General features: G+C 40.2%; 3 protein-coding genes and 1 pseudogene across 6 annotated transcripts; 2 read left to right on the forward strand and 2 right to left on the reverse strand.

Moving 5' to 3' along the window:
• The first annotated feature begins 991 nt into the window (after window positions 1-991).
• LOC143326565 (F-box only protein 6-like) lies at window positions 992-5,526 on the forward strand. Of its 2 annotated transcripts, none has more exons than XM_076740200.1 (6): window positions 992-1,511; window positions 2,108-2,357; window positions 2,452-2,566; window positions 2,641-2,736; window positions 3,507-3,642; window positions 3,740-5,526. In XM_076740200.1, the coding sequence occupies exons 1-6, from the start codon at window positions 1,404-1,406 to the stop codon at window positions 3,884-3,886; spliced, it is 852 nt and encodes a 283-aa protein (XP_076596315.1). In that variant the 5' UTR covers window positions 992-1,403; the 3' UTR covers window positions 3,887-5,526. The 2 variants fall into 2 exon arrangements, with proteins under 2 accessions (XP_076596315.1, XP_076596316.1); XM_076740201.1 differs by having other exon boundaries at window positions 1,001-1,129.
• LOC143326567 (cell division control protein 42 homolog) lies at window positions 5,421-10,106 on the reverse strand. Of its 3 annotated transcripts, none has more exons than XM_076740204.1 (6): window positions 10,003-10,106; window positions 9,357-9,500; window positions 9,166-9,238; window positions 8,949-9,058; window positions 7,834-8,031; window positions 5,421-6,961 (listed from the first exon to the last, which is right to left on the reverse strand). In XM_076740204.1, the coding sequence occupies exons 2-6, from the start codon at window positions 9,459-9,461 to the stop codon at window positions 6,872-6,874; spliced, it is 576 nt and encodes a 191-aa protein (XP_076596319.1). In that variant the 5' UTR covers window positions 9,462-9,500; window positions 10,003-10,106; the 3' UTR covers window positions 5,421-6,871. The 3 variants fall into 3 exon arrangements, with proteins under 3 accessions (XP_076596319.1, XP_076596318.1, XP_076596321.1); XM_076740203.1 differs by having other exon boundaries at window positions 5,421-7,659; XM_076740206.1 differs by having other exon boundaries at window positions 5,421-7,659; window positions 9,357-9,497; window positions 10,003-10,087.
• A 1,621-nt stretch (window positions 10,107-11,727) lies between these two features.
• LOC143327541 (CMRF35-like molecule 1) lies at window positions 11,728-13,025 on the reverse strand. Its single transcript, XM_076741956.1, has 4 exons — window positions 12,968-13,025; window positions 12,501-12,866; window positions 12,198-12,258; window positions 11,728-12,109 (listed from the first exon to the last, which is right to left on the reverse strand). Exons 1-4 carry the CDS (start codon window positions 13,002-13,004, stop codon window positions 11,932-11,934), a joined length of 642 nt encoding a protein of 213 aa, XP_076598071.1. The 5' UTR covers window positions 13,005-13,025; the 3' UTR covers window positions 11,728-11,931.
• A 2,717-nt stretch (window positions 13,026-15,742) lies between these two features.
• Window positions 15,743-17,809, forward strand: LOC143327113 (acidic mammalian chitinase-like; annotated as a pseudogene).
• The last annotated feature ends 207 nt before the right edge of the window (window positions 17,810-18,016 follow it).

Consider the following 18,016-nt stretch of genomic DNA (forward strand, 5'->3'; position numbering starts at 1 on the left):
GTGCACAGCTGTTTTTGTGGTATAATCTCTTCAGTTAAAATCCTTTATCTTTTGCATTGATCGGCCCTGTGTTCACTCTGGACTTTGCTACAGTATTTTATGAACTTTATTTATGTAACCAAGTGAGTCACCACATACTGTATTTGAGTTTGGGTTCAGATTTATCATAAAACTGGATCATAGGTGATGTTTTATCTTAAGTGAAATACAGTACTACTTCGATGTCAAACTGACTGAAAATCAAAGATAACTTTTACTCTCATTTGATTTCAGCTTCACCTCAAAACATTTTAATGGTATTATTAACTTTTCTTGTGTCTAATCACAAACAGCTGACTGAGAAACAAATGTGCTTGAACTCCTTACATGTTGTCACTTGAATAGACAGTAACTTCAACTGTGATGGCCACTTTAAATGGTGTGTAAATGGTTTAAAATGTGTTTAGATATTTTCTGTCACACCAGCCTCACTTCCTAAATGTTTAAATACCTCGTTTGGCAGGTGGCCATCAGGAGAAGGGCTAAGGTCATTGATTGTGCCTTTACAGTCAGTCGAAATGTGATAAAAATTTTGGGTTAAATCATACAATCTTATTTAAAATGAATACAAAAGAGTGTAAGAATGTAATGTATTTTTAGTCTATTTTATTTCAGTGGCAAATCTAAACAGAAATGCATGTTGTTTTGTTTTTTTGCTCTCAGTCTTATCTTTGACTAAAGATTAAATTAAGGTTCCACCTTGTGAAAAAAGTTAATTATTAATACGACGATTACTTATACCGGAAGTTTACTGGACAGATGGATCGAGGAGGGTTTGCTGTGTATTTTGTCGGGCGTATACCGGAAGTCGCCCGGGTTGGTGGAGTCTGCTGACGTTCCTCAGCGCTCCGGCTTGTTGAGGTGAACGTGAGACACCGCTGTCGCTCATGGGAACCGGCCTCTTATTCTGCTGTTATTTTAGCCACTAGCTCCGCCTACGTTCCCGACGTTCATCTCGAGTGTCCTGCTGTCAATAACGAGCGCACCCTCGGTCAACATGTAGGAATAGGGCTGTAATTTGGGAGTAAGTATGTCCCGTAGACTGTTTGTCAAGGGAAAACCGAAAGTGACTGTCATCACAGCGGAATCGGTGAATATTTCTGACATTTATGGTTACATGTAGCTAACATTTGGTTTTAGCTACTTTGACTTCACTTTCCATGTCCAGTCTTCACCTCGAACCGCACTTCCGTGTTGTGTGTTGTCGTTTAAAAGTGGCCACATACGTGATGTTGTAGCCACACAGGTCGTCACACGCAGGTGTATCTTCGCTAAGAGGTCGAGAGGAGACCACAGATACTGAGTTTATTTCGCTGTAACGTCAGTGCTCGTACGGACGTCGCTAGCCTGGGTCTGTCCCAGGCATGAAGAGGAAAGCTAGCGCTATGGGTGCAACTCAAAGCTCAGATTCAGCCTCCAAACGGAGAGGCAGTTCGGCTGCGGTGCCGTCCACCTCGCTTTCACAGGAAGATGTAAGTGATTTACACGACTTCCGACTTCCAAAAGGGGCTGCAGACGGTGGGGATGATGAGTGACTGTGGATTACAACCAGCCGCTACATGTTCAGTCTCATTTGAACTCTCGTGAATGCACGTTGACCTCAGCCCAGACAGTCTGGTGCAGACATACAGAGGATGGGGTGCGCTGTATTGGTCCACCGGTCAGTTGAGATGTCTGTGTGGAAAATGAGGCATCACGGAGTTTTTCCGAATGTTTGGCTGCTCGGTTCTAAACTTTGTTTGACGCAGGATCTCTTAGTTTGGGGAGGAGGCGCAGGCTCATGGTAGAAGAGGAATAAAAAAAACCAATCACTCACAAATGCAACTGAAACATTAAGAAAGATACAACCGAGCAACAAATGGGCTCATAAATGAGGTGTTTTTGACAACTTTATGTATTTCTAAAGTTTGATTCTGTAACTTTTTGTTTAATACTGAGACAAAGTGCTGATAAGGTTAGTTTAGATGCTGTGATCATGCGAACAGTGGGGAGGGGGCTGTGGTCCAAAGTCAGTGCTTGAGGTGATTACAGAGTTCAAGCTTATCTGTGTCCTCTCTGCTCTTGTCAGTTCTTCCCTGTTCCCCTGGAGATCCTGGAGGAGATCTTCCTGAATCTTCCTCCTGATCAGGTGGTTTGTGTTTGCCGCTCAGTGTGCCATCAGTGGAAGGAGGTGGCCGACAGTGAATCCCTGTGGAGGGAGAGATGCAGAAGAGAAGGATATCGCCTCCGCGATGCTTCCAAAACGCCCAAAGACTGGAGGTTGTTTTACTTCTTGTGCAGAAAGAGAAGAAATCTTCTCGTGAATCCAAGAGCAGAACGTGAGAAGCCGCAGAACGAATGTTAATAACCACAGATTTGGTGGCGTTACGGTGTTGGTGTCATCAGAGCTTCAACACATCTTTGTATTTACAGATAAAATGAAGAATTGGCAGATATTGGAGAATGGTGGTGATTGCTGGAAAGTAGAGAGAGTTATGGTGCCACATCCAAATGAGATGGTCCAGAAGAACTTTGTGACGTCTTACGGGTGAGCCTTCATCAGAAAACACAGGGCAGTTACATGTGATGACGTAGCAGCTAAAACCTTTGTGTTTCCTGCAGAATGTGCAAGAAGTCACAGCTGATTGATTTGGGGATGGAAGGTTACAACCCATCGTTCATGGATGACTTCCAGCCAGACATCAAAATATCTGATTGGTGAGAAGAAAACACACTAACTATTGTAACAAATCTCATTAATTCCTACACGGATATCAGTAGAGCTTGTCCGTATTACACATGAGCACACGTGTTGCACATGAGCATACGGCACTGCAGCTGAAAAAAATGGCTCCTGAGAGATTGAATAAAATTACATGGAAACATCTCACAGTCCCACATTCTCATAGTCTGTGCCTAAATAAAATCACCCAAACTAAATAAGCATGAGGAACGTGTCCATACTTTATCCTAAAATATGATTGGCTGTATATCAAATGAAAGGAGGGACCTTAGTTTGAACCACCTGTGTGACAGGTATTTTTGAATGAGTTTTCTTTTGTTTGTAGTTTAATTTGTCGGACTATTTATCTTTTAAAAAAAACATTTCAACATAGCAATGTGGGAAACTGTCAGATACTATAGTGTTTGTAATAAGATATGAGGAATGGTAAATTAATGCTATTCCGAGTATTTGTGTGCACGCAACTACTTCGTGCCACCCCCGCACAAGTCAGTGTCCCGCTTGAGCCACCGCTGTTGAAAAAGCCCGGACGTGCCACTGCTGAGCATCTCGAGTCGTGGCATGCAAACAGCGTCCATCAGCAAAAATATTCAGCCCCCTGATGAAAGCTTAAGTCTTCCCTTTGATAGAATACAGGTCCCATGTAAATCCCAACACACATGACCTTGCAACTAACTGGGCCATGGTTGAACTTAGCTGCTGACACCTGATCTATCTGCTCATGCTTGTGATTCTGTTTCATTAGGTATGCACCACGATGGGACTGTGGCAGTGAATACGAGATCCACGTAGAGCTGCTGAATCAAAGAAAGAGGCCTATCAAGACATTTGCCCCCGAGACAATTTACTTCGAGCAGTGGAACGATCAGAAATGGAACCAGGTACGTGCGAAGCACAAAGCATTCACTCACACGGTGACATTCAGAGGTGGTACAAAACCCAAGGACAAGTCTAGACTTCCTGATGTGTGTGTTTCAGATGACTCACGTGTTCCAGAACTATGGCCCAGGAGTGAGATACATCCGTTTTACTCATGGAGGCAAGGACACACAGTTCTGGGCAGGATGGTATGGAATTCGTGTTACCGACAGCTGCGTTGAGATATGTCCAGCTATGGAGACATAACCGTTTGGGATTCATCTAATGCCTGCTTCCTGCCTTTGCCTGAAATTGCACCTTTATATACGCCTGCCGTTACTCAACATGTAAAAAGAATGTTTCTGTGTCTGCAAACCTATAATTATGTGCAGTCTTTATGAAATGTCAAGTTCATCCTATTTACCCTTTAGTGCTGTTGCATGACATCAGTGGCACAATGAATCACAGTGACCGACCCCATAGAGAATAATCACCTCAGGATTACTGAGCTGGAGCTGCAATGATTAATTGATTAGTTGTCAACTATTAAGTCATTCGCCAGCTATTTAGATTATAAGAATAAAAGGTTTCCAGCTTGTCAAAAGTCAATATTTTCTTTCTTTACTGCTATGACAGTAAACATTGTATCTTGGGGTTGTGGACAAAACATTTGAAGATGTTATCTTGAGCTTTGGGAAACACTGGCTGACATTTTACAGACCAAGCAACTAATCAGTTAATCAAGAAAATTGTCACTAGATTAATCTATCAATGCAAATAATCGTTAGTTGAAGCCCTAAAGGTGTCAACAACAAAGAAAATTCGGTCTTTTTAGGCTGTTTGGAAGGAATTCTCTCCGTGAAAGCTTAAAAATTGCACCAAGTCTGATTTGCTTTATGTAATCTGAGTTATTTTACATGTTAAAGGAACATATACTGCAATGTGCATCAGTGTCTTTGTTAAATGTAACGTTTGAAACTCAATGACGCACCTTGAGAAGACATTTATAGTAGCGTATAGCAGACTTAGAGCAGGAGTTAAAGCTGTGTGGTAAAGTGGAACTGAGAAGTTGGAACATATTTGTCAAAGTGGAATTGAAAATGTTCAAAAGAAAAAATGCTTTTCCAAATTATTCAGATCTTAAGAGACCAACTGAAATTTATTTTACTTCAGATATTATTACCTTTCAGTGCATCTGGGTGAAGATGAGGTTCAGGTGCCTCACACATATCTTTGTTTCAGGATCAAAGAGCCATTATGGTCCCTACGAATGCAGTGTGTGTTTTTCACTTTGAAGAGCCATACCAGTTCAGGTTCACAAGAGTTAATCATTCCTCATATGTAATGAAAACATACACGTGAGCCTTTTCTGTTACGTGTCTGGTCATGGAAATTGAAAGGACAACATGGCGTTTACAGTGTCAAGGCTGCTTAAATGAACGACCCGGCTCTCTTTGTGTCTCAGAGGTATTCACTGAAACGTGTGTGATAATAAAACATGAAGTCACATGCAGTAGGAGCTGTGATGCTATTATTCAGAGCATCCATGATAAGATCAGAATGCTACATGGCTTTGGAGAAAAAAAAAAAAAAATCAATCAATTCAAATGCTACTTGAACGCTGCAGCACTGCTGGTCTGACAGACCAGCCTGAATGGAAATGTTTTTGCACTGCTTTGTAATGTGGAAGTTGCGATGTTGAAGAAGTGTCATTTTAACTGTTCTATTTTGTATTTTTTCTACATTATCTGTGGAAGAGTTCATAAAGCTCATTAACATAACCATCAGGCCAGACAACATGTTCTATTTGAAGTTGGGTTTATTCATAATACTGGTTTATTGTGATGCAGGATACAGTACAACTTTGATGTCAATTTGAATAAAAATCCAAGAAACTCGTTCTCTTAATATTTTCCTGGTTAATCTGATTTCAGTCTCATCTCGGCTTCTCAAAATCTCGGTATCAGTAATGCACACATTGTATAGTCAATAAGTTATCAGTTAATTTCACGATATTTACATGTTCAAGCCCGCTCATCCAGGCATGGATATAGTAAAAGACAAATGCAAATAGTGCCACTCAGAAGTATTCACAGGATCTCAAACGTACAGTGTAGCACTTTGTAACGATGTGTCGCTATCTGACTTAACGATGCCGCCGTGTAACAGCACGTGTGTTCATTTTACAAAACAGTTCATTAGCCTGGGGTTATAAGCTGAACGGCTCCGACAAAGTTCAGCCATTGCTACTCTTAATAAGCATTCAGGAGATCATTTTCTTGTTAACTTTCTTGTCACAAAAAGTAAATGAGTGACAAACTGTTGTGCTCTAACTCTAACTTGCATGTAGTTACTGGAAATTGTCAGTGGTTATTTGTGATACATGGCTTCCAATGAAGCGTTAGCATTGTGTTTAAATCTCAAGCTCCATGCATTTCCCGCGTCTTTATCAGCTTCTGTGGATCTCGACTCTGTCAATTTATCTTGTTTGGCCAAACTAGAACTACGGTGGAGCATAGCCTACAAATGTCATATAGGTCAAATATTTTTTCGATCCACCGGAGGCTATGATGGCATTGAACATGAAATTATGGAAACAGGCAGTGACTTTTAATCAACCCCTTGAGAAATCTATCATTCTTTAAGTTTTATGACTTATGATTCATATCATTAGATAATCTACCAGTGATGGAAGAGCGATGCAGTGTCAACTGAATGCAGTCTTGTGCTCCAGGCCTGAACATACAGTAGAAAGGATTAACTTTAGGGGAGTTACTAGAAAAGTACATTAAAAAAAGACAAATGTAGGACATACTAAGAGCATCTCACTTAAGCCATCATTATCAGCTTGTTTGTATTTTACAAGGCAGTCGATGCAGCAGTAGTTCTATTAAAAATATCACTTCATAGTCCGTTCTTTAGAATAACACTTCAGGAAGATGAACTCGAAGCATAATGTGGTCTAACTGAAACATTATGTTATGTCACCTTCAGTTTGTTGATATTTTACATAGTCAGTGTTCACATCATGTGAGACCATCTCAATGGCATCGAATCATCACAAACAGCGTCAAATGTTACTCAATCTTAAAATCACGTTCAACACATCGAATATGTTTTCAGTTTAAGTCAGTCAGAAGGCAAATATGTCGTGATACCTCAACTCATGCTGGAATGTGCTTGTGCAGCAAACCTCTTCAGTACTGTTAACCTACATTTGGAAACTGGTGTGGAGAAGGGCTGCGTCGAAACTTAGAGCAGAACACATTTACGTCTTTTCTTAGGTTCAGGAGGCTCCAGGGCAGCCAGTATTGCCTCATCAAACACATTCTTTAATCCTTTCTGTGGAAATAAAATATTAATATTCAAAACAGGGCTGTGTTCCAAATACAAATTAACATCTTTCAGGGAACTAATTGCAAAAGAAGGCTGAGTAGAAATTGAGCAGGGCGATCAAAATTTTCCTTTATTCAAATACCATTATACAAGACTCTCCTCATGATCAAGTTGTCTGAGTAAAGACAAAAGCCCATGGAAAATTTTGATGCTGCAGTAGAAAAAAAGTTATTACTGTCTAAGACAGAATGTAGCATAAATGCTTTGTAGGGTACAAGTGATGCTGAAGAGCTCAATACTGAAATAATAACAGATGTCAATGTCAATTTTAAAACCGAAAACAAACTCTGTCATGTACAGTTACACAGACTTGCACACAAGTTGCTGCCAGCAGAAGGAAAAATTAAAGATTGGCACTCTTGTCATATCAGGCAGCATGGGTAATTGTGATCAGGCCAAGTTGAAAAGAAAGCACACATGAACAGAAGGAAAGAAGTTAATGGGCGCAAAGTTTTGAAGTTTAAAAGAGCCTTGTGGTTGTTTTAGTGACAGACATCTCTTTACAATGAGTAAGCAGCAGACCATCGAGAGGCAAAGCAAGATGCAAGAAGACATCAGAACAAACAGCATTTTCTCTTTCTTTGAGTTTCAGGGGGCTCTAAAGCAGCTAAGATAGCCTCATCAAATACGTTCTTCAGTCCCCGCTACAGAAAGAGGAAAAGAAGGGAGAAAGACAGGCACACAACAGAGTTAGATAGTTTGTAGCCAAATGCCGTTAGCAAAAGACAAGCAGAAGTACCTGCACCCTTGTTAGGAAGCTGACATTCAAACCCATCCTTGCCACTCCAGCTTTAAGTGTTGTTAATGGGAGAGCTTACCTGTGTTAGGGCTGAGCACTCAACGTATTTGACTGCCTTAAGGTCCCGAGCAAGCTTTTCGGCCGTCTCAGGGGTGATTGGCTTCTGTTTGTTCTTGGCTAGCTTCTCCACTGTGGAGGGGTCATCGCGAAGGTCAATCTGAGTGCCTACCAACAGGAATGGGGTCTTGGGACAGTGGTGAGTTATTTCAGGAACCCACTAGAGGGAAAAAAAGAAGAAAAAACACCCATCACCAAAAGGCAGAAACACTCGCTGAAAAGTTGTGCCACATGTAGGAGATTGTGCAAGAAAATTATATGAAGTCAATAGGTTGTTTGCAGTCACGAGACGTTAAAACTGCAATGGACGAGATGAAGGAAAGTTCTTACTGGGTTAGTTTAGATATAATTACGAGAGAAAGGTACAAACAGAAACTGAGAACATATGTTGGATGTGACCCTTACATCATGAAGAGGAGCGATTTTTCACCTGAACTGAAAGATTTGCTGCTATTGAGGCAGTAAATATAATCAACAACCTGCTCATTCAGAGATCGTTCTACTCTAGAAAACAAATGAAAACAGAGAAAAGTATGGAGGCATTTCTAAAACGCCTCTGGACTCACATTCTGAACCACATTCATAAACCTGCCATTCAAGCTTTGTCTTGAAAAATTTGAAATAGCATCACGAGACAACAGTCTAATAGCTTTCATGTTTATCTGGCTTTTTGAAATCCCCCAACGTCACGCTTTATTTAGAGCATTATCTGTGACCGCAGGATCCTGAGAGGAAAGTACCTTCCAGTGTTTTTTGACAGAAGCAGCAAGGAGGAGAAATACTTAACAGCACAGTGAGTCGCATTGACAATTAACACTCAAAAAACTTAACTTTTTGGTCTTTTGGCTGCTTAAAATATCCTGTCAGAACCACACAATTTATTATTTCCCTTACCATCAGTGAAAGTAAACACCTTAACTCCTTACTGTACTTTACAATTCTGCAGTTACTCAATAGTACTGAGCAGAGTGCTATTATATGGAGCGCGCCATTAAAGCAGTTTGATTTCAGATCATTGGAAAGACAGGGTGTTATTAGATCTGCAGGTGAGCAAATCCACTGAAATCATTTACTCACCTTTTCTTTAACATTCTCAAAGGAGGAAGGTGAAACAACTGAGAAACAGACTAAGAAGACATCTGTCTGTGGGTAGCTTAGTGGTCGTAACCGGTCATAATCCTCCTGACCTACAGAGAGACCACATTACAAATCAGCATACTGTGTGACAGACTTAGAGCTGTAATTAATTCAAATAGGAAAGCAATTAAATTGAGACAGTAAAACATCATCTTACCTGCTGTATCAAATAAGCCAAGGGTGTATGGTTCACCTCCAATCATTACAGTAACTGCATAGTTGTCGAACACCTGTGATGAAAGAATGAGTGGCATGTCAGTCACTTCAAGAGTACTTATTAATATCTTAACCAAAATGTGACTTGCTGTGTGCATGCATCTGGCTGTGAAACACACCAAACTTACTTACTGTTGGTACATATTCAGAGGGGAATTTGTTGGTGGTGTATGAAATCAATAGGCAGGTTTTTCCCACAGCTCCATCACCCACCACCACACATTTGATAGTCTGCATCTTTGTGCTTTCTGATTCTGCCGGCAATAACGTTGGCTGCTGGGAGAGGTGATAATTCATTAGATCATTTAATATTTTATGCAGCTTTGATTAGGCAACGAGTCTACAGGGAAAGGCTGTCTGCTAGCATCAACTACTTGAGTGTCACACCCCATCACAACTGTTTCACAGGCTAACGTTAGCTAACGACAACGTTACTCACTCGATTATTTACTTAATTTCCTAGTTAACTCCAGCATTTGTAAATAAGGTAATGGTTCGTTCACACAATTTGACACTATCTTCTTAAACAAACGGCAACGGAAATGAAAATTTGTTTGTGTATCGGTTAGCCTGCTAAGCTAACGCAGTGCTAGCAACCACTGACTAGACAATGCTAGCTAGCTTAGCAACCGGCCGGCTAACGTAAGCTAACGCTGGCTTAGTTGCGGTAGCTGAGTTTCAGCTAAAAAGACGAGACATGAAACCAACACCCAAATGTGTGTTTGTAACGTTTATCTAACTACACACAGAGACGTCAGAAAATGTTTGAGTTACCTACCAATGTCCCTCCGTGCCTCCGCTACGTTAGTTTATGCTAGCTGTCCGTTTCGCCGGGCGTTGGCACCAGCGAGCAATAACTTGCGAGAAACTGCGCTCCAGTCCTCACTTCCACTACGACTGTCAAGTTAAACAGAATAATCCCGGAAGTCACCTTCAAAAAATACCATTTAGCCTGTGTTGCAAAATCTAACGCTACATATTCTAAGTGATAGGTATCAAGTAGATAGCAAGATGTCATCATTAAATCTACAGTAGTTACTTTGACCTACTTTTGTTTTACTTACTCGTACTTGTTCCCCACTTGCGCTTTTACTTTGAAGGATGACTTTCTCTGGTAATGGTGGCTGTCTTGACGTGAGTTCTTGCGAGAGGTTCCTGCAGCAGAAGTGGTGACATCACCTCCTAAATCCCCCACACCTTGCATCCTCACCTGAATCTGAGCTCTTCCTCTTCCACAATGCACTAAGCTAAAGGCCATTCTGTATATCTGACAAAGACGGATTAGAGAAATTAACTGATTGGGTGATTAGGGTATCAAACATGTTCTTTGTATTTAGCTGAGCTGACCTTAAGAGGCCAATACATACAGAAAAATATGAAATTATAGAGTATAAGGCAATAGCCCTCTCCATTTGTTGTCAGTCAAGTTGGTCCTGTGGTATGTTTTGAAGATACAGTTACTTTGCTGCAGGTCTTACCTGTATGTGGAATTCATGTCACAGAGGGAAATGCACAGGTGTAAAAATACAATTCATGATGACTGAAATCCATTTGGCTGTTTTATTTTTAGGGTCCTAGTATTGTGCATGCTGGATCTCTGTCTGCCATGGCTGACTGAGTCTTACTGAATAGAACAGAACCATTGTTATCCATTGTTATCAGTAAAACCTGCGCTTTTCCTACTATGATGAGTCAAAATGTCTGCAGTGAAAAGACCTTGAAGAAGAAGAAGAAGAGAAGAAGAAGAAGAAGAAGAGATCATTTGTCCACTCCCATGTACATACAAGAGGGCAACACAATATCAGAAACAACCTACAGTATAATCCAATACAGCACAAATGCTTCAGTTCCTCTCTGACTCACATAAACTGAACATTATATGCATCACAAAACAAGATTAATGCAGGGTTATTGCATTAGATTGAACAGGTTTGGTGAATAAACTGTTGATATATACTGTTCTCTGAAAACAAAGACCAGCAAACACAATTGTCCAATTTCTTGTAGCTACAATCATCAGGGTAATGAAATCCCCTAGACAAAGATCAGAAATCACCACTTCCTCTTTAAGGAGAATATACAACATTTTCTGGGAAATTTGTGTGTGTGTTTTAGCTTTGATTGTAAGTATAAGTTACTAGAAACACTCCATCTCACCTGAAGGCATCCCACCTCTGTGATCTTTCTTTTGATTACCAAAAAAAAAAAAAAAAAAAAAAAAGAGCAGCACATCACCATCATTCAACTTCATTATTTGTCCCTGTTTTGTCTCTTAAAAAGCAGCATTTCACACAAGCTGGGCTTCCATTTATGCATGAAGGGATTTTTATTCTGCACGGTGTTCAGATCCCTGGAGTACAACGCTGACCGATGTCGTAAAACCCCCTAGAAACAGGTGGTTAAATGCAAAAAGAATACCGTCCTCTATGACTGTCCATATAAGATCTACAAGTAAATTAAATGAGAGCCGAGCGCCTCATTTCCCCAGAGGTGCTAATTTTAAACTGATTGGATATTCAAAAGTTGGACCCAAAGTTATCTTAGGCCCTGGCACTGAAATTAATGAGGTTTTAATCATTTAAATACAGAGAAAAAAAAGAGCCTGAAAGCCGCTTTTTCACTTGGTTTATTTTTCAGCTTAATTCACACACTAATAGAGCGTCCACTGGAAATGATTTTGCAGCCCCAGTATGACCGTGCTTCTAATTCACCCATGATTTGAAATTATGGTTTTGCCAAACTTGGTCATAAATATTTGAGTGTTGATGTTGAAATGGTTGGCGCTGCTGCATTTTCCAGCCGTTATCCTCCATGCAAAGATATGTGTGGACACCAAGCAACACAACATTAAAATAAAGAGGATCCAACGCAGAGTCGCCCACCAGCTGGTTCGAACAGAGAAATAAACTGGGATTAGAATGATTTACTTTTATTGTATTTGGCATTTAGCTGTTCAGTACAGCATATCCTCACCTTAATTCATCTTGTGTCACTGGTGATGAATTAGTTGGTGTAGTGGTGGTGCTCCTTGTCACTGTGGAAAAGAACATATGAATTAAAAATCATCAACAAATGACACACCTTTCTCCTAGAAATTAGTCATACACTATACTACTAATTTTTACCATGAAGTTTAGAAGTTAGAGTCCGTTAGATGAGCTTTTGTCTTTCTGGGTCAGTGATAAATAAATGCTATCAAAGGAAGAAAATCTAGAAGATGCAGTAGCACTGCATCACATATGACAAAGTGACTGGGCTAACCCAGCTGAAGTATACCTGGGTGGGAGACACGGAGCGTGACACCAGTATAGACATTCTTTCCAGGTCTGGCAATGACACACCAGTACATATCCTCATCCTTTTCTGTGAGCGACGTCATAGTTACAGTGAAGACTCCTGCCCTCTTATCATCTACAATGGAGCATTTGTCACATGGCCGGCTCCTGGGTGTTTTCGCCACTATGCTACAAAACTCATATATCTTTCCTTTGCACCAGTACTTGGTGCGTTCTCTGAACTGATTGTCGTACTGACAAGAGACTGTCACGGATCCCCCGTATGCTGCTGTTACCACCTCTGGAGCAGACAGTAGAACTGAGTCCACTGCGTGCTTTGTAAGCCAGAAGAGACAGAGAACTGGAGCTGCAAAATGCAAAAAGACATTTCACATGATAGTGTGAGTTAATTGTTCTTTCTAGCCTGCCATTACACAACCACAGTATATATAAAAAAACTGCTTTTACCATGAAAGAAGCCAAGCAATATCCCTGAGGTCCTCATGGTGGGAATGGAGTGAACAACATGAAGCAGAAGCGAAGTGAACAACATTTAGAGGGTTCCTCTTATTTCTCCCATGTGGTGAGGTTGTGCAATGAGGTAATGAAATCAAGGTCTTGGCAATGTTTATTTGCGTAGGTTTGTGTTTGCATAGGCACTGTTGTGTTGAGATCCCACAGTCCGTAAACATCTCTCCTGTGTCTTTTCTTCCTCTGCTTAAGACACTGTGGAGTGGCACCTGCACGGCCAGTTCATTTACATAAACAGCAGGTGGCACTAAAGACTTGACTGTCAGAGGGTATTATATGGTCAGTGCAGTGCTGGGAAAGGAGGTTTCACGTCAGCAACAGGGTTCTCAGAGGAGTGCTAAACCCAAAATTCAGTGAGCATATGCCAAAAAATATAAAAAGGGTAGTGCATTAGGCATTACATCAGTCTTCCTGTTGTTGAACAGAACTCTGTCTTGAGGAAGCCTCCACAGTCTGTCTATATATCTATCTATCTATCTATCTATCTATCTATCTATCTATCTATCTATCTATCTATCTATCTATCTTTTCTTCCCAGCTTATCAACTGCAGCATGCAGCCTAATCACACTTCGCCAAATGTTTTCAAAATATTGACGGGAGATATCATTTGCTGTGGGACAAACAATATTATCTCCTGCGCCATTGCCTCCCATCAGCTGCATTTGTCTGAGTATGTCCTCCAGCTTTCGTTCATCTAATTTGATTCTTTACCATTTTGAGCCTGTGTACATTTTTAATGGCTTTATAATGATGTACATAACTAATGCCATGAATTATCATAAACGATTACGCTCTCAGATTTCTTTTCACGGGCTTTGCATATCACATTTGCAGTGTTCGACTGTGCTGTTTTCTGAGGAGTTCAGTCCTGCAGACACGAGTTGACTTAATACCTTTCATCATGTCACAGTTCATGATGTATTTCAGTTGTTTCATCTTGATCTTTAATTAATAAATTTTTCTCTGTAACAGCTAACATATTGCTCCTTTATAGTACATATTAAAAAAAGCAATAAAGACTTTTTCAGTCCAAATTAAATTGGCTTGTCGATGTAACAATTATGGTAAGGAAAATCCTTTAAAGTACCGCAAGGTATGAAATATTATAGTTGTGTAATCTGAGTTGATTGTGTCAGAGAGTGGTTCATGTTTAGGTTGACTGACATGTCTTTGGATCACACTGAACTTCATGCACTATATTATAAAACATTACTTTGAGTGACAATCGATGAACTTCGCAGTACATTTCTAGATTTAGACACTGGAATGACGCTAATGTGTCCTTTAAGGTCAAGCCACAGAGAAAAAAAGGGAACTGTGTCGGTGACGCATGCGCTGAATAAGAAAGCAGAACAAAGGTTACAACACCAACAGGCACAAATCTGTGTTTGAAAACCCCCTTTATAACTGTGGTTTATTTAAACTCTTAAACCCATGGATTGGATAGTTTTAGCTGGTAATTGTGGCATTGAAACAAGACTGACTAGCCTCTACTACTTATTATGAAACTCATTTTAAGCTTGTGAATATTCAGGCTGCTATTAGATGAGGTCACAGCGTTAGCATCATTCTCCCTTTAACCGGGCAGACGTTTAATGTAAGTACACGTATGACATGTGAAAGATTAAGCTTTGATTTGTACCTCAGGGGAAGAATTCTCAACTTCCCCGAGATAATGAAATAACCTTGGTGAAAACTTAAATTGGACTGCTTTCACTTTTAACTAAGAAAATCAGTGGGTAAATGAAACATCTCACTTTCGGCCCGCAGCGTTTATTTGTCATCTTTTTTAATTTTTGAGAAACGCTGTGAAAATCAGGTTTGTTTTAGAAAAGCAAATGGCTTTACTTTTGCTTCGAGGCTTTGGCTGAGCCAGGTTGTTTTCTGCTGACACCAGCATATCTGTCTTTAAGTATTACATACAGTAATCTGTTAGATAAGAAGACTGCATTATAATGGAAGCTAAATGATTAGATAAGTTCTCCATTTACCATGTGAATGCTTTGGATTTTAATGCGAGTCCCTCTCCATGACATATCAGAATCCTCCTTTCATCCTGATTAGAGTTGTCAAACATATTTATCATCACGTATCTGCAGTCTAGACAGTAATTCAAAGGCAATTTTAGCTGTTGCTTTTGTGGGTTGACTTCTAATGTTTTATGTCACTGCTGCACAAAGTGAGTACATTTGCTGCATGATATGAAAGGAATATCTGATAGGATATCACAGATTTATGCACTTTAGGTACATAACAAATAAACATCTGTCTTTCTTTTTGTTTTCCTGTTTCCATGCACAGACATGCCACTTTGGAAAACAGGATATATACATACACATTTTTCTTCTTTCTGATATGAGCTGAGAATATTTATTACAATTTTTTGCAGCAGGACAGTCATAATTGGATAAACATAAACATTTGAGACAAATTCTTCAGTGTTCTTTTGGCGTTTTGTGTAACTTCTGAAACAGGTCTCAGGCATATTTTCTGCATTGAATTTGCTTTGGATTATGCTTGGTTTGGATAAATGAGCCTCTCAGGAGAAAGCGCACCTGTGGAGAATATGCCTGCAGGTGTGATAAGATATCACATATTAATCCTGAAATAAGCACATTTGATTATGTTCTCTGAAGGAGTCTTTTGCAAATTAACACCTTTTGGGCAGGGGACCTGTTGAGTACACCTGTTTGACGACCTCCTAGTTTTCATGGGTAACATACTGTTTGTGATTTTTAAGTCTGTGTTGCTGTAGTGTGAAACACTCCTCTCTTCCACGTGCAGCAGATGGTCTCCTGGTAATCACTATTTAGTGTAAACTGCATATACAGTATATTGCATCAATTTTTAGAGCGCAGTTTTGAGCATTTTTTCTGGTAAATTTCTTGTTGCTCAAAGATAACCATGTGACTCTTAATTTCACAGCTCTGGCCCTGCTGCTGCACGTGCAGCCCGGTAAGCAATCTGAATTTGGGATACAGCATCCTTGTATATATTTCTTACTGTGGCCAGAAACGGCATTGCATCATGTGTTTGGTCTGGACAGAATAGATTTCCTTTGAATCAAAGGCTCATCCTTCACACTGTCATGCTTCACAAACTGGGTGCAGTGCAGAACCTCCTACAATTATACGCCCAATGACATCGACCCACGCCTGCACCCATCTTCTGCATGCCTTCGCCACCATAAAGAACGACCAACTGGCCACCTATGAGTGGAATGATGTGGAGCTTTACAGTTTTCATGCTGTGTTTCTATGCCCTGAAAAACAAGAGAGTCACTGAGAAATGTTTGTTTCACTTGTACAAAAGGAAATAACTCCGACAAAGGCAATAAAGTTTCATTAATGAAGAACAGTTAAATAGAAAAGGTTGTTCAGTGAAAAATAGAAGTCATTTATATTTGTCTCTGCTCTGTAAAATGTCGACTTAAAGACTATTCTGTCTGTTGACTGAGGGAAATTTGTTCTACAGGCTGGGATAATCTATAGATATCTGCAGACTTACCACTCCAAACAGTGGATATTTGCAGCTTTAATGCGTTTATTTGTTCCAACATTAGGGTTTCACAAATGGTTTTGAGCCCTGGCAATCGTCAGACCCTCATCAATTCATTCATTTCATTCCATTTGTGAGGAAGTGTGAGTTTGATGGGCTTGACATTGACTTAGAATATCCAGAGGAGGCCATACTGAAGAAAAACAGTAATACTTTTCTCAGTTTTTTTTCTGTATACTTTAAATAATTTCTTACCCGATAGAAAATATACCTGTTCAAGCTTGCCTTGAGTTTTTGGCAGCACAGTAAATCTCTGGGGGGTGGGGGGTGGGGGGTCCCACTGTGCCTTGCTGAATAAAAGATACATGAAAGAAAAACTCACAACCTGACCATGTTACAAATCACGGATTGTGATTCCCAGAGTTCAGTTAACACTAAATATTTTATATCCGTTGACATTCAACAGGAGATGAGAGCTGCCGGTGAGATCGAGGCCAAGCAGAGCAACAAGGCTTTTCTTCTGATGTACGCGGCTGTGTCGGCTGGAAAGGACATCATTGATTCTGCTTATCAGAATCCTTGAAGCAATATGTGTGGCGTGTCCATTTTTAGCCACAGCGACACAGTGGGTCAGAGTGCACTCCCCTGTTCAGAGGGCCTGATGACTGAGGTGTCCTTAAACATGCTCAGGAACAGTTTTGATTGACCAAAATTAGGCCTTCATAAAGACACCTGCAGTTTCTCTGCAAGTTTACATCTGCAAGCTTTATCTGCAACTACATTAATACATCCACAAAAGCTGTTCCAGAGTCATGAACATATTTTTCCAGTTTCTTTGTTGCAGGACTACGCCGTGTACTTCCGGAACAGAGAGGGAGCCCCAGCTGAGAAGCTGATTGTTGGTTTGCATACATAAGCTGATGCTGATGATTGCTGATGCTGAAAGTCCAAGACAGCACACACAAGAGGCTGGAGAACTCGTTTACTTTGAGGGACACTTCATCATTATTGTTATAAAGAATAAGCTTGTTTGGACTCCTGATGAGTTCCTAGGCTGTCATTAATGCATTGCTTTGTGAAATTACTGATCTACGACTTTGAAAGATGGAGCAACTGAGGTTTGGAACCAGGCCCAGGATGTGCCATATGCCTACAAGGAAAACCAGTGGGTGGGCTACGACAACATCAAGAGCTTCCAGCTCAAAGTAACAGAACCTCACAGAATACTTGTTTTACCATTTGACAGGCCAATCTGTTGGCTGGTGTTAATTACCTCTGAGCTAAAAGTGTTTCTCAATATCTATTACTTGTCAAGACATTAAAATTAAATATTATAAAATGTGAAAGCAGAGTGTGACAGGAGCAAATGTATCAGAAGTTTGTATTTGATCCCTGTTTTTCTGTATGTAAGTAACTGTTTTAATACACATACATTACATATGTTCCCTCGTACACATGAGATATGCAAAAAACACATAAAACATTA

Source organism: Chaetodon auriga, chromosome 10 (genome assembly GCF_051107435.1).
Source record: "Chaetodon auriga isolate fChaAug3 chromosome 10, fChaAug3.hap1, whole genome shotgun sequence".
In the NCBI taxonomy this organism is placed as follows: domain Eukaryota; kingdom Metazoa; phylum Chordata; class Actinopteri; order Chaetodontiformes; family Chaetodontidae; genus Chaetodon; species Chaetodon auriga.

Bases quoted from the DNA above. Each gene is read 5' to 3' on its own strand.
- LOC143326565 (XM_076740200.1), top strand. From the start codon at position 1,404: ATGAAGAGGAAAGCTAGCGCTATGGGTGCAACTCAAAGCTCAGATTCA. The intron at 2,567-2,640 runs GTGAGCCTTCAT...TGTTTCCTGCAG, and splicing joins AACTTTGTGACGTCTTACGG to AATGTGCAAGAAGTCACAGC. The intron at 3,643-3,739 runs GTACGTGCGAAG...TGTGTGTTTCAG, and splicing joins ACGATCAGAAATGGAACCAG to ATGACTCACGTGTTCCAGAA.
- LOC143326567 (XM_076740204.1), bottom strand. From the start codon at position 9,461: ATGCAGACTATCAAATGTGTGGTGGTGGGTGATGGAGCTGTGGGAAAA. The intron at 9,239-9,356 runs GTAAGTAAGTTT...CTTTCATCACAG, and splicing joins CCTCTGAATATGTACCAACA to GTGTTCGACAACTATGCAGT. The intron at 8,032-8,948 runs GTGAGTAAATGA...TTTTCCCTCTAG, and splicing joins TTGAGAATGTTAAAGAAAAG to TGGGTTCCTGAAATAACTCA.
- LOC143327541 (XM_076741956.1), bottom strand. From the start codon at position 13,004: ATGAGGACCTCAGGGATATTGCTTGGCTTCTTTCATG. The intron at 12,867-12,967 runs GTAAAAGCAGTT...TGCATTTTGCAG, and splicing joins ATTGCTTGGCTTCTTTCATG to CTCCAGTTCTCTGTCTCTTC. The intron at 12,259-12,500 runs GTATACTTCAGC...TCTTTTCCACAG, and splicing joins GCTCCGTGTCTCCCACCCAG to TGACAAGGAGCACCACCACT.